A 16,560-nucleotide genomic window follows, 5' to 3' on the forward strand; every position below is an offset into this window, starting at 1 on the left:
CGCGGCCAGACGCGCTAACCGTTACTCCACGGGTGTGGACTGTACAAAATTATTCACAAACAAGGTAAAGCATGATTATGGGTTTGGTTATTTTACGACGCTTTATTAACTGCGATGGTTATTTAGTGTCTGAATAAAGTGAAGGTGATAATGCCAGGAAATGAATCCAGGGTCCAGCGCTGAAAGTTGTTCAGAATTTTCAGCATTTGCTTTTAATGGTTTGAAGGGAAATACAGGAAAATACCTCAATCAGGTAACTCTCCCAACCAGGATTTGAACACGGATCCTCTCATTTTCCGATCAGGCATGCTAATCGTTATTCCACAGCTGTGTACGTGATGAGACTGAAGTTAACTCGTTAAGAATAAAGTGTTTTAAAATTCAGAAAGAACTTCCTAATGTCATTTAATGAAGATATGGTTACATTCATTAGAGTTAGAAAAAGGTGACAATTTCGAAGAATTACAGACGAATGAAGCAGTCAGCTGCCAGTGAACCGCAGACAATACCATCGCTACACAGCAAGCAGCTTCCAATCACATTTAAGAAATGATAACCTTCAGTTATGAAAGAGAAATGTCATTTCACTTGAACTACACCACTGATAGGTGAAAGCCTCGCGACGTCACCACTTGCAGGAGATACAACAGTAGAGCAAGCACGTGATGATTCTGATGAAGAAATTTAAATTACAGGTCACATAAATCGCTTAAAAGTATTGTCCTGAAATGTTTTGTTACAGGTGAAATAAACTTAGTCCAAGAAGACAGGAGATAGCAACTATATCCATGCCATTTTTCATAAAACAATTAATACCAACAAAATAATAACATATGAGGAGCTTGTTTTCAAGTTGGACAACTCCACTTTTGCTTTTTTTACAGGAGAGGCGAAAAACTAGATCCTTGGAAACCAATGTCACCGTTATACGTACATTTTTTAAACATTCTCATGGGTCATAGAAATAATTTTTTTCAGTCTGTGCTGAAACGTATTGTCCTGAAATGTTTTGTTACAGGTGAAACAAACTTAGTCCAAGAAGACAGGAGATAGCAACTAAATCCATGCCATTTTTCATAAAACAATTAATACCAACAAAATAATATGTTATGAGGAGCTTGTTATCAAAGTTGGACAACTCCACTTTTGCTCTTTTTTTTTACAGGAGAGACGAAAGCTAGATCCTTGGAAACCAATGTCAACGTTATACGTACATTTTTTTTAACATTCTGATGGTTCAGAAATATTGTCTCGGTCTCAAAATGTAATTAAAATTAATATTCAGGTCAAAATTTAAATTTTAAAAGTTAAGTTGTCCCTCTCTGAAACTAAGACATGGAGGTGTCTGTTTTTGGAACCAAATGAAGCCATATTTAAAGTGGAGTTTTCTGTTTTTGAAACCAAACGAAGTCATATTTAAAGTGAAATTGTCTACTTTTGAATCTAAGTCTCTTTAACTCGGTTTCAAAGCCAATTTACGTAAGACAGTACTTATTCATCCACAAACCGATTACATAAACAACCAGCCATGTTGGATTCGCGATGCGTGATGGGGAAAGGTGGTACGAATGTGGGCTTCTCATTTGCTACTGAAGGAGTTGTCCTAATTTGAAACCAAGCCACAGTGGAGTTGTCTACATTTCGATTCTAAAGTGCACAGTTAAGTGTTATTTTCGCTCTATTCGTTTTTGAACCTAAACAGTTTCAGAATCGCATTCAGCACACAAAATTCTATGAGAAACAATCAATATCTCGAAATCGCAAAAAATGGAGTTCTCTAACTTTGATACTGTGCTCTTCATATAATACCACTTTTTAAATTCAGAACATGTAAATAAACATTTAAAAAATCAGGTTTCTATCTTGACTCTAACGAAAGATGTCGAGTAAATAAATATGACAAAATCTTTAACTTAGTTATCTCAAAACTATGATTCTGGACTTAGTGAGTTTCACTTGTATTCCTATGTATGCCTAGTGTTGTTGGAGAGAATATCAATGTTTTTTTCTTATTTCAGCAGGTTATTTTACGACGCTTTATCAACATCTTAGGTTATTTAGCGTCTGAATGAGATGAAGATGATAATTCCGGTGAGATGAGCCCGGGGTTCAGCACCGAAAGTTACCTAGCATTTGCTCATATTGGGTTGAGGGGAAACCCCGGAAAAAACCAGAACCAGGTAATTTCTCCCAACCGGGAATCGAACCCAGACCACCTGGTTTCGCGGCCAGACGCGCTAACCGTTACTCCACAGGTGTGGACAGAGTCAATGGTTATAGTGTATTTTCAAAAGTATCACACTCTGCTTCTGTATACATTTGCGCTCACGTATGAATAGCGCGCTTTGCTCGAGCAAGTTTTTCTGGTTCACCGTCCCTTATGCGTACTGGGACGTCCAACGATGGAATGATAACAGAATCTTGTTTCCCCTTGCATTCAAAGTCATTACTCATGAGCAAACAGCGGATTTTCAGTCCCTTCACAGCGACAAGACGTCAAGTCTCTTGGCGTACGAAGAGAGCGTAGCAATGAGTTCAATAGCCTCTTTGCCGCTAGCGTACACCTGAAGTTCACTATCGGGACCGAAAATCCGCTGTCTGTTCTTGACGCACAAATCATAATGTGGTGACGTATGATTCATAATGATGCGACTGGCGGTACCTAATTATTAACGGACAGTTTAGAATTAGACCCATCCCTTCATGTGAACATCTTTATTGAGAATTAATTAAAGAATCATATCCTGAAGTTATGGACCCTTTCCCTGTCCCACTCTGCATAAATAAATTATCAAAAATAAATAAGCAAACGAAATGTGTTTATATAATAACATCATTGTATAGAGCACATCTAGGTCAAAAAGCATGAGTAGACATAACGGCTAGGTTAAAGAAGCCAACGTACTATGGTAGGAACCATTATGATTTTAAAATCAAATGTAGGGAAAAAAAACGGATAAAGGTAAATTCTCATTTTTAAATAGAATTATAAATAATTTGAATTACCTACCTGCAGCGGTCTTTGAGGAGATTCGAGAATAACTTAAAAAGTTGTGTACAAAGTGTAAATTAAAATTAAGGTGACATTTGTTTCTTAAGGTAACATGTATTTATTTAGCCTGACGAGTTACTTCCTTAGTTTGAATTGTAAATTATTTAAAAATAGCTTGTAAGAGGGTCGACTAGAAATGTTTAGTTTAAATGTAAGTCTGTTTATATGTATGAATAAGGGCGTAATTCTTTGTCTTATTCGAACTGTTGTATCAGTGAAGTGTGGTGAGTCAGTGAAGTTATGGTTTTACAGTGCAGTGAATAGTTCCGATCAGGATAATTTATAGTGTCAGTGAAATGTGTTCTAAAGTGTCAGTGAAATGTGTCATAGCGCCATTACAGTGAGTGACTTGAGAGTAGAGTGAAAGATTATTATTCGTACCAATGTGAAACTTATGTAGGGCCTATACATACGAGTATGTAGGTTTTAATGTAAAATTAGGTTCACTTATTAATTAGATTATTTTATGTATTATTATTAATTGTAATTATTGTGTATAATTGTATTGTGTATACTTATTATATTGTGTATCTAATTGTGTTGTGTATTGTAATTTTATTGTGTATTGTTTATATTGTGTATACCACTGCCACCGGGTGCTTGCCCACTTGCAATGTAAATAAATACATAGATATGCAGAAAATAATGAAATTCTGTCAAAATGTTCTACGTGAGGACGACTCGAAATCTGTCCATGCTGCATGCTTGATCAGGGTCGTACAGGTTTCATTTCAAGCTTCATTCCAGGGGTTGGGTGTGCAATATTGCCACCAGCCCTAGAGTAATGAAGAGAGGCGCGTGGAAGCTCTAAATGGAACCGTCACGATCTTTGCCGGAATGCCGACCAACACATCACGAAACAGCTGAAGAATGGAAGAGACTTCACTATACAGAGTGTCTCACGAGAAACTTTTGTTTATAAAGAATTATTTATGATATTGGGCTAGTCGATACACAGATGGTAGAATTCTGGGTTTGCAGTGAAAGACCTGCGCTTGGACAGAAAATGAATGAACGAATGAATGAATGAATGAATGAATGAATGAATGAATGAATGAATGAATGAATGAATGAATGAATGAATGAATGAATGAATGAATTGTGTGCGAGTTTATACGCTGTTTATTTAGAAGGTCTACAATGCTGCTGATTTCTACATCAATGACGATGATAGTGAATAAAAAATTATAGAATTACAGATCTCGAAACAATAGTATTCAGAGTAAATCTACTTCAGCATTATATTTATCACTACCAATTCAACTTTTCGCGTGAAACGTTTAAGCAGTATCTTATACGAATAAAATTGTTCAATTTTCTTTTAATACTACACAATGACGTTACTCCTGGTACCATGAGAAGGTCGGCCTGGGTGGCGAAGTTGGTAGAGTGCTGACCTTCTGTGCTCGAGGTTGCGGGTTCGCTCCCGGTCCAAGTCGATGGCATTTAAGTGTGCTTAAATGCGACATGCTTATGTTAGTAGGTTTACTGGCATATAAAAGAACTGCCGGACAAAACTTCAGCACACCGGCGACGCTGATATAATCTCGGTAGTTGCGAACGTCTTTAAATAAAACATAATTTACAATTTATCCCGGAAGAGTACTGTCAGTGATTTTCTGCTCAGTCCGTCTAGGTGTATTTTCTATTCATGTGCCTCCGTGTTTTCCACACAATAGTCATGGAAATATTGGGTATATAGGTCATGTATATCCCTAAATATAAAATACAAGTAAAATACACTACAGTATAGTACATACAGTAGAGTGTCTCATTTAGGCACAGTGAAAACGTACACAAAGTGCAGGTAACGTGTGAGGGGAGGTCCAGCCGTACGATAAACACGAGGGATGCACAAGGTTTTAGTTACAACACACATGGCGGATCATTAATTGAAGGTAGCCTACATTTTCCAAAAACGCACAAAACAAAAGAACACAAATTGCATAACGTTATCATATATATATATTTTAACAAATAAGCAATTGTAATATTGAAATAATTCAATATAACAAATCAAATTTTGCTACTTATATGATGTTGCTTTCAAGCAGCATTTTTTACAGTCATGAATTTCATTCTCTGTATGACTAACATAATATCATCGTCTTCTATGTCCGAATTAACAAAACTACAGTATATTGGTCTGAAGTGACAAAACTATTTCCTACATATAATTAATTATCCTTTCTCAAAGTTCAATTTATTCAGGTACGTTACCTATTATGTTAGTTATACAGAGAATGAAATTCATGACCTTAAAAATTCTGCTTCAAGGCAACATCATATAAGTAGCAAACTTTGATTTGTTATATTGAATTATTTCAACGTTACAATTGCTTATTTGTTAAAATGTGTATATGATAACGTTATGCAATTTGGGTTCTTTTGTTTTGTGTATTTTTGGAAAATGTAGGCTAATTTCAATTAATGCTCCGCCATAAAAGTTGTAACTAAAACCTTGTGCATCCCTCGTGTTTATCTTACGACTCATTCTCCCCCACACGTTATCTGCCTTTTATTTACGTTTTCACTGTGCTTAAACGAGACGCTCTACTGTATTGTACTTTGTTACTTCATTTTAAATAAAGAAGTTTCATGCAATCAATGGAATTTCCTTAAATCCAGTGTTACATTTTATATGTTTATTATATGAACCGGGTTTTCCGATATAAATAATAACGTAATGATGCATAAATCTTGGCGCAATTGAAAGCATATCTGCAATGAAGAATGCCATGAATTGTACTGCGCAGCTATTTCTCGGCCGTGGTAAAACAGTCTCGCTGTACATAGCTCAGTTTTATTGTTATCCTGTAATCAAGTTGTATGTATTCAGTAGTGATTGTCTGTGTGTGCAGGTGTGTGCCTTGTCCTGAGGGGTGCGAGGCTTGCAGTCGAGAGAACCCGTGCATGGCACGCCACGACTACCTGCTGCGCTCAGTGGTGCTGGGGGTGCAGATTCTCTGTATGTGCATCACCGTCGTCCTAGCCATCGTCGTGTTCAAGCAGCGTAAATGCAAGGTCAGCCTCCGACAAAATTCTCCATATTTATATCTGAGCTCATGTTGTGATCGACATCTTAAAGTCAAGTATAAAATCAGAATCAAAATCCATGAGATGCTGAAGGTAGAACATTTGAAAGATACTCGAATTCGAAAGATACAGAGTAGCCCAGAGTTCCAAGATTTTGGATATTTACTTCGCACTAGGAGTTATCTTTCCATTGAAGGAACATAGACAGAAAGGTAGACGTAACCCTAGATCATATATATATATATATATATATAACAGATTACTCATCCCTATGTTAAAATCTATAGCACTTTGAAGAGAACAACCGCCAAGATCGCCACTCGTCCGCCGTAAACGAACATGAGATAACAGTACAGTCGCTAATGCAATTCAAATGGGAGTTATGCCGTAACTCCTTATGTAATAACTAGATGGCAGCATAGTAAACCTGACAAAAGTTGTTACCGTCAAAGCCTATAAGGCCGAGCAATCTGGGTATATATGATCTAGATTCTAGAACGTAACTCATTGGATAATATAGCGGAGATGCAAAGCAGAAACAAGTGCTAATATCAGAAGGGCGGACTGTCTCGCTTGAGGATGAAATCTTTTTCTCAGTTTCAATTGTATTGAAATGGTTTAAGAAATTCCGATTGGCTGAAGATACAGAATGTAATCTGTAATTCAGAAATATAGAATGAGATAATTTCAAACTACATTGTTTTCCTCACAATTTCCTGGATTATCTTACCTCTCGAGATATTTACTCGTATATTCAGTCTCCTCGAAAAAGAAAAAAAGAAAAAGAAAATAAATATGAAAATATTAATGAAAAAGCAAAGGCATTTGTTTGTATAATACAGTATTCAGTAGGATGAGAATGCAGGGTTATTCACGAGAATTACCTTCACTAACGGAGCTTATTTCTGAAGACATGCCAATCAATATTTTCATAGTTACACTAATTTGAAGTTGTTAGTAAAATACCTTTTTATTTAGTTTTAAGGGTAATAAAATATTACAAATAAAGAATGAACTATTCAGAACATTCATTTCTTTAATTGACTAGTATTCTGAAGATAAAAATATGTTGATAATTGCTTTATACAGATTTTGTTTCTCAATTTTTAACTAAAATTACATCATCCTTACGCATTTATCACAAAAATTTTTAAAAATCATACGGCTTTAGGAACTTGATTCTTTACAGTTTAATTATGCATCCTAATGTACAGCCTTGAAGAATTTGCAAGAGCAGCGTGATTTGTAACAACTGTTGTGATAAATGCGTAAGAAAATGTAATTTTGTAGTTAAAAATCGTGGAAAGAAATTCTTTACGAAGCAACTATGGAATTCACAACATATTTTTAGCTTCATAATACTAGCTAATTAAAGAAATGATACTCCTGAGTAGTTCATTCTTTATCTGTAATATTCTTTTACTCTTAAAACTCAAGAATAATGGTATTTTACAAACAATTTCATATTATTGTAGCTCTGAAAATATTGAGATTATGACAGATGTTTATATGACATGTTTTGCTCAGAATGTCTTCGGAAATAAGCTTCGTAAGTAACGGTAAATCCTCGTGAATCACCCTGTAGATTTGCGCTAAAACAAACCGCTGTAGGTACTCATTTGATAGGTGTCTGAACAAACTTTACAAACTCGCTCAGTCCATTTGTTCATTTTTATGCTTTATACATATGTATGATTTTTTTAGACTTCTATCATTTTATTTAAATTTGTTTTCTTTCAAAACAGCGCCAGTTCTTATTTAAAAGTCTGTGTCATTGTGCATGTCACTTAAAAACTCGCTCAGTCCGTAAACGGTGCATAAAAAGACTAGTCTAGTTCTTTCATAAAAATGGACTCAACGCGTTTTGGTATCACACTATTCAATTGCTTGAGAAGATAAAAATTTTATTTCTCCACCCGGGATTGAATTCGAACTTTATTTTCAGCTTTAATCGTCATAACGATTGAGTGAATTCTGTTATGTAGGACATGCGAGGGTGATACGAGTACTTATATGACGTTAATTGAGGCGTTGTTCTCTGGAATAATAACTTAACGTACTTTAAGTCGTTTCCAGCATATATTTAATTCTTATTAACACATCTCCCTACTTACAAAATATTATTTCCCTCCAACAAACATAGCATTCGCGCCCTGTAGAAATATTTGAATGTTGTTCTTCACATTGCTGTTATACCATATCTAAAATGTTTGATGCTCTATATCTCAAATTCAAGATTTTCAAGTTAAGGGATTAGGTACAGCTTACAGCAGTAAAAGTTTTGGAAATATTCAACATTAGTATGTGTAAAACACTGTCCTGCTATATGAATAAAATACTTTTACGATTAAAAAAAATTATACTGTATATATATATATTTCAAAATTCAAAATGAGCAGTTCACTATGCAGTGATGAAGTGTTTCCCTTATAACTCAAAAACTTGTTAACTTTTTCATGTTCTCTCTCTTTTATTTTATTGCTGAAACTCATGTTTACAATATCATGCTCTTCCAACTACATTCCTTAATAAATAATATTTTTTTTTATTTTGTGTTAGAAGAAAATACTGATATTTGACCATTTTGTAAAATGGATTTATTTTTTATCAATCTATCAAAGATGGAAAAGTGATCTTGCATCATATTGTAGACATGACATGCGTTAATACACACAAGAAATTTCATCACAGAATGTTGGATAGTTTTTTAGTTATGTGGAAAACGCTTCATCACTGCACAACGAACTGAATTTTGAAAAAAAAAAAAAAAAGTAAATAATTTTTTTAATCTTAAATTTTTTTTCATATAGTAGAAGGACAGTGTTTTACACATACTAATATCCATTGTTGTACAATAACAGTAATGGAGGAAAAAATGTTGAATATTTCCAAAAATGTTACTGCTGTAAGCTGTACCTAAGTTCTTGTTCCACAAAAGCCTAAATTATTGAAAGAACATAATCTTATATGACAAGTTTCAACTTAAAAGTAGTAAATCAAATATCTAATAAATTGTATCTCTTTATTTGCAGACTATAGCAACTGGGATGTGGACAATTTTGGAGACGATTCTTCTTGGTATATTTCTTCTATATTCTACGGTAAGAATGAACACATACATAGCAAATAGGTTTTTTCAGTTAATGTAAATTCACCAAGTAGATCGACGAAGAAGAATAGCTCAAACAATTTTGTAAATAACATCCTAATTTAGTGGATGGAAATTTAACGTAACAGATTGAGTATATTGTCAAGATCTACAAAATGGAATGAAGCAAAGTACTCACAATTTCAGATTACATAAAAAAATTATGTTCACACCAAAGTTAACATAATTATTAAGTAGAATTTGAACAACATTATGCGCTAAGTAGTAAGGCAATGCTTAATTTTATTTTCTCCGTTCTGGCACAATCACGAGAAAGATATATAATAAACTCCGACGAAAATACTTATTGTGTGGTCCTCATTTTGTAATACAGACTAGTTTTCTCGAAAATTCTCATCAGAATTGTACCCTATGCGAGTTGTGGCCTTTGTTGGGAATTTGCAACCACCGGACCGTGCAGTGAAGGACACAGCAGCAAGATAATTCGTTTTTAATATACTTGTATACGAGACAGATGAGGAATTTCGAAGACATTTGTATTTTGTGTAGGCTATGTAATGTATGTGTAGGTGTGTGTTAATGTAAGCAATGTAGATTAATGTGTGTAATCTGTGTCTGTGTATGTGTGTATAGGGTAAAAGTTGGCAATATTGTAATAGTTCTTTTTGAGAATTTATTGCAATTTTACTGAGCGAGAGGATGATTGTTTTTTGCGTCAACGTATTAAGGGAATGTCCGTGGACAAGTTTGTGCACCAAACCGGTCTTTCTCTCGCTCAGTAAAATTGTAATAAATTCTCAAAAAGAACTATCACAATATTACCAACATTTACCATATGTGTGTGTGTGTGTGTGTGTGTGTATATATATATATATATATATATATATATATATATATATATATATTTGTTGTTGTCGTTGTTTAGTCAACTGTCCGACGACAAGTCTGAACCTCAAAAGTGTTACCAAGAAGCCACTAATTATGAGGCAACTGTGCCAGGATATAATGCGGTAGGGTGGCCAGTTCCTTTCCCCTTCCATTGCATACATCGCCGATTAGCTACATATTACACTAATCATACTTCAGATCTATAAAAACAATTGTTCTTCCTCTGACACATCATCATATATATATACAGGATGTTAAGAAAAAAGTATCCATTATTTTAGGAGGTGCTAGTATGTATCAAAACAAGAAAAAAATGTGTAATAAACATGGGTCCTACAACACATACTTTCTGAGATCTGAATACTTGTTCATAGGAGGTGCTCAATGTGACGTCCATTCATGACAATGCATTCTTCTGCCCTTCGGCTAAGGAATCACGCACTCTTTGAAATTGATCTGGTGGTTCTTGATAACCAAAAGTCTAGGGGATTTAGATTTGAGAAACGAGCAGCCAAGGTGTGGGGCCACCCCAAACAATCCAGCGGTCCTGAAATGTCAGCGTCAGGTGTTCACGCTCATTGCGGAAAAAATGTGCTGATGTGCCATCATACATGAACCACATCTGTAGTCTTTGCTGACATGGCACATACTTCTGTAAGGTAGGCAATACCTTATTTAGAAAGTCCTGATAACGCGCCCCAGTTAATCTCTGTGGTAGCACGTATGGCCCTTAATCTATCACCAAGAACGTCTGCCATAAGTTGATTGACAATCGGTGCTGATGCCTTTTTTCTTCAACTGCATGGGTATTTTCATCAGCCTACACATACTGATTACGAAAATTCACAACACCATCTCTGCTGAACCTCGCTCATATCCGCAACCAGACTTTTGTTTTCAGTATTCCTTGCGACGTATCACTACTCCATGCCAGGGATGTCAACTACGGTATAATTATCTGGTAGCCTACTGTATTGTAGGGCAGAAAAATGCATTGCCATAAAAGGACGTCACATTGAGAACCTCATATGAACAAGTATTCAGATCTCAAAAGTATGTATTGTAGGACCCATGTTTCTTAGACATTTTTTTCTTGTTTTGATGCATACGATCACCTCCTAAAATATTGGATACTTTTTAACACTCTGTATACATATATATATATATATATATATATATATATATATATATATATATATATATATATATATATATATATATATATATATATTCAAATTTTCCGACCATATAACTCAAGCGATATATTTTTAACCAAAGTTCTTCCAAGTCTTCATTTATACCTTCAAACTAGTGTCTAGACTAGTTCAGTTTTGTATTCAACCCTCAACAACAGACGTTCGTAATGTGAGCCGTCAACACAGATGTGCGGTCTCTGATACCGCTATTGTATTAGTATTGTTGTCGTCACAAGAAAAAAGCAATGGATGTGAAATAATTTTGGTAGTGTTCTTTTACATCCCTTAGCTTATTTAAAAAGCAGAGATGTAATATAACGTACAGCAATATTTTATTTATAAAAACATAAATGCTCAATGTTGTGACAACTATTGCTTGGAAGTACGTGAGTACACAATATATAGACGCGTCTATCACAACTCAATATATATTAATGTTCAATGTTGAATGAAATTAGCGGAATAATATACGTTTAATGATTAAATGAAATACAAACTGAAATAATATATGTTTAAAACAAAAAAAATAGAAATACTCAAAATACTACCTACTTTATATATAGTACACTTTCAATAGACAATCATTGTTGATCACTCTCAAGGACGAAATCTCGTTCACCTGCAGAGTCGACCTCATCCTCCGTCCACTCAAGCACTGACTCGTCAAAGTTTTTATCACTAACACTAGCTTTTTGCGAAAGGCCTTGTGTAGAATCCATTGCGAGAACGGAGAAAAAACAATCCAGTTGCACAGACGTGCGGTCTATGAGACCGCTAGCGGTATACTATGTGTAATATCTCCAGTACTACACGAAATAATTGAATACCACTAAGCAAACTGCGCCACTGGCTTCCCGCCAGAAAGTACACAAGCGTTCACATTCGTAAATTAGCGCGAACCATATCATTTCCACATTGAACATTTTGGAGCGGTCCCAGAGACCACACCTCTGTGTTTGAGGATTAAATTAATTCTAAGGGTTAATTTACTAATTACTTTAATCTTGTGGGTGCAATAGTTTCAAAGCTTTATTTTATTAATTCATACTATTCAAAATGCATAATATTCACATGGTAGACTATTAAGGCTGGTTCACAATAAACCGGGAACGGAGACAACGAGAATGAGAACGGAAATATTGTTAAAATAAATGTTTTTAAACGTGAGCATTCACAATTAACATTCCCGGTTTATTGTGAATTAGCCTTTACGCATACGATGCCAAGAGAACGGAAAGGTGACAAGACATACACTGTAGTTGTGAAATTGTTTTGCAAATTTATAGAGCCTTCTGACTCACAGGTCGTGGTGAGGTTCTTCGACCCTTCTGTGGAACAATGCCTACTGGAGCCCTGGTGCAGGGAACTGGGTTTCGTTATCTGCTACGGCGCTATCATCCTAAAACTATATAGGTGAGTACTGCAATTTGAAATGGCCTGTTCGAAGGAAACTTGAAGCTGTGCATTTAATTCTGTTTGGATGTTATATTTATTCAACTGTAAAAACCAACTACTGCTAACTTCCAGCATGGATGTATTCAAGGCGTGGCAAAAGAGCGTACGCGCTCTCCTAACAAAAAATTTGAAATCGCGGAATAGAGAGAAAAAGAACACAGAAAACTTATAAAATGAAGAGTCCACTGCAAGAATGATGGATGTCACTTTCTTCTCGAAAATGAACCAAGACTGTCAATGCATAGCTTAAGACATATAGAATGTATGTACATACAGAGTTATATGGCATTAACACTGATAGTCATTGTCCAGTAATGATCGGAAAATCACAGTTAAGGTTTGAGCGCTAAGCATTTCAAACTTTAAATTGCTTCTCCTGCAAAATGTATTCCAAATGACATCCATCATTCTTGCAGTGGACTCTTCAAATATTTAATGACTACGAAAAAACAGTTAGGCCTACATTTCTCTTGAGGTGTACACCAATACGGGGCGGGCTGCCTCCCATTCTTGTAACCATGATGGCATAAAATGAAGAATGTCGTATTCCGTAATAAAATTACATAAAATTTCCCCCTGATATAAAGTGTTCGGCGTACATCCGAAAATGACTAGTGCTTGCTGTTAACACACATAAGCTGACTACAGGAACTGTAAGCAATTAAATGAATATGGACTAGGCATAATACAGCCTACTGTAAGTAATTTTTGTTTACAAAAGATACGACTGAAATAGTAGAACTTAGAATGCAATTATTAGTATTTAGAAATACGTAGATTGATTTCCTCTAGGCATAATTCACATAGTTTATTACCAGATAGCGATGAAAACAGTAAACTTATAAGAAAAATGAGGATAAAAATACATTTAAAATTGCAAATACATAACAAAAATGGTTTTAAATAATGTCAGCTGGAGATAAGTGGATAATAATGCTAGAAGGATTAAGAATTTATGTATGAAAATTCGAATGATGTGAAAAAAGAAAGTTACTACCACTTACTTATTCACTGCTCTGGCTGGCAAATGTCGGAACTCTAAGAATTGGTATTGATCCTCCTCCAGAGTCGGACTTATACAGACTAACTAAACAGAACTCACTTCTTCTAGGAAGTTTCTTTGACGTATAAGAAAAGTGTACAAAAATACAAGGCATTATGAGTTTGGTGAAAACTGTAGTGAGAATACGAGGAAAGGTATGGAAATGACCACTAGACTATATGCAGAAGAAATAATCGACTAAAAGTGACCTTCTGATAATATAAACTAGTTACACTTTCTATGGAAGAACAGGATTTTCTTAAAAATTTAAATAAATCATTTGAAAACCTGATCTAGTCGCCAAATGCGACGACGTATTCAAAATATCCAATTATACATTTGGATACGCCATTGTTTTAGAGGCTCTTCGACAGAAATGTAAAAACATATTTTACTCAGAAAATGGGCAAGTCCACGGTAAAAATGAGGAAAGTTTTGTCAGAATTCTCTGAATTTTTTTACTTCCATTTTAAACGTGTAAATATTTCGTTGTACAGTTTTTACATTATTACAACTGTTAGAATATTACACTATTAAAATATCACACACTGAATTTCCTCATATAGGTTGATTCACTGTGCTGTGTGGCCAGAGTTTCAAATATCGAGAACTTGTAAGCTATAATACAAAATTTGGAGAGATTATCTGTCCATCGGAACTTATTGCGTTGCTGTAGTAACAATAATTACAGAGATAAAGTATTGTGAAGTCGAAGCAATCTTTTGGGACGTCCTATATAATACAAAAAAAAATATATCGCTTAGGAATACGAATACAGTAACAACTTTCATGCGTTAAAATGAAAAATAAGTTATAAATTACATAGTTAACTAGTTTCTACTTCGTTTCAACCAACTTCAGAACTAGTGAGGTCCTTGCTTCTTCTTGTTTCTTAATTTGTTTTGCTGGGAAGTACGTTTGTGTTTTGTGTCTGATAGCGTGAAGTCAAATATGGTGTGTGTTCTGAAATTTAGTTCTGTATTGAGGATGTGTTGGAGTATGTTTTTGTTTGTCTGTATATGTCGTACTATTCTAGTGTTTTTAATTTCTATGTTTTCAGTTTCAGGATTTCCGTGTCTATTTCTATGTTGCTGTAACTGTGGTTGGTGTTTGTGATGTGTTCGAACAATACTTCCACATAAGGAGAACACATCACAAACACCAACTATAGTTACAGCAACATAGAAACAGACACAGAAATCCTACATACCCAACCGAAAAACTAGAAACAAAATAAGCTAGAATAGTACGAAATATACAGTCACACAAAAGCACACCCCCAACACATCCTCAATACACAACTAAATTTCAGAATACACACCCTATTTGACTCTATGCTACCAACACAAACGTACTCCCCAGCATAAAAAATTGAAGAAACAGAAAGAAGCAAGGATCTCACTAGTTCTGAAGATGACTGATACGAAGTCGAAACTAGTCAACTAGATAATTTATAACTTAGTTTTCACTTTGATACGTGAAAGTTGTCATTATAACTGTAATCCTAAGTGATACAAAGTGTTAAAAGTGTATACATTGCTATGTAACTAAATGGCAGTAGGTATTATATGTTGAGTCTGTCTGTTGTGCAGGATTCTGATCGAGTTCCGGACGCGCAAGGCGCATCGCTGGGTGGTGCGCGACAAGGACCTGCTCAAGTACTTGCTGGGGATGGTGCTCGTGGTGCTGGGCTACATGGCTGCCTGGACCGCCACCAACCTCAACTTCATCCAGGAGAACTACGACGTGCTCACGGTGGGCAAGACCTACGAGGGGCTACAGTTCCTCGCCTGCAAGGCGCTCTGGTGGGACTACGTCACCGAGACGGGTGAGTGGTGAAGCTACACCGTCGGCAAAAATACAGAATTTCGAGATGCGTTTAAAGCGTTGAAGGAAGACTTTAATATTCATGGACTATGGATTACAGTATTCTATGTTCAGAATTTCAGAAAAGTTCTGAAGAATTAGCACTTTCGAGCAGACTTTTCTTTTTCTTTTTCTTTTTCACAAAGTATTCTGGTACTATAAAAATGTCGAGATTATCTGTAGTAATGTCACGAGAGGTCTGAGATTTGCCGATAAATCCACGAGCGAAATCGCAGACCTCGAGTGACATTTATTAGGACTATTTCGTGAATAAAATAAAAATGTAAATAATATATGCCTAAAATTCGATCACAAAATGTTAATAGTTGTATATTAACGAATACTTAACCTATTCAGACATTGTGGAGCTGAAATACTCGTAGATGAATATCGATTACTGCAATAAAGAAATTCGATGTTATTATTCAGTAATGCCAATTGGGAAAAGCGAAATACAGGTTTAACAATCTTAATTACATGTGCAGCACTTTTCTCTCATTATTATAACATAAATACATTTTCATTATCTGCTGAAATCATAATATAATTTAAAATCTTATGATGTAATTACAGTAACCTGATTAATAATGCTTATGTATTCAGAGCGAGACATGTTGCTACACAGTGAAGCCATCTCTGTATAGATAATTAAAACACGAATTTTATTACACCATACGGAAGGCAGTTTGATCAAATACCTTGTATATATTAATATACAAGGTCTTTGTGTTTGATATGCGATGATGTTACATAAATTTGAACATATGACTTTCTATTAATTGTTTAATTTCATTCACAAAATACAAATTTTATAGGCTACAATTATAGGTTAAGTTACTTGTGGGAACAGGACCAATGTCAGCTATGCCTTATTTCGACCGTTACTCGTGCTACAGGAAACCATTTTTTATAGCTC

The 16,560-nt window shown here is 35.0% G+C and overlaps 1 protein-coding gene across 1 annotated transcript in view; it reads left to right on the forward strand.

Moving 5' to 3' along the window:
• The window catches only part of smog (G-protein coupled receptor 158 smog), a 426,301-nt gene that overhangs the window by 384,673 nt on the left and 25,068 nt on the right, over window positions 1-16,560 (forward strand). Inside the window, exons 6-9 of the mRNA XM_069822646.1 lie at window positions 5,914-6,076; window positions 9,121-9,189; window positions 12,585-12,694; window positions 15,371-15,606. Coding sequence (XP_069678747.1) covers window positions 5,914-6,076; window positions 9,121-9,189; window positions 12,585-12,694; window positions 15,371-15,606 — 578 coding nt within the window. The remainder of the gene's footprint in view (window positions 1-5,913; window positions 6,077-9,120; window positions 9,190-12,584; window positions 12,695-15,370; window positions 15,607-16,560) is intronic.

This window comes from Periplaneta americana, chromosome 3 (assembly GCF_040183065.1).
Source record: "Periplaneta americana isolate PAMFEO1 chromosome 3, P.americana_PAMFEO1_priV1, whole genome shotgun sequence".
Classification (NCBI taxonomy): domain Eukaryota; kingdom Metazoa; phylum Arthropoda; class Insecta; order Blattodea; family Blattidae; genus Periplaneta; species Periplaneta americana.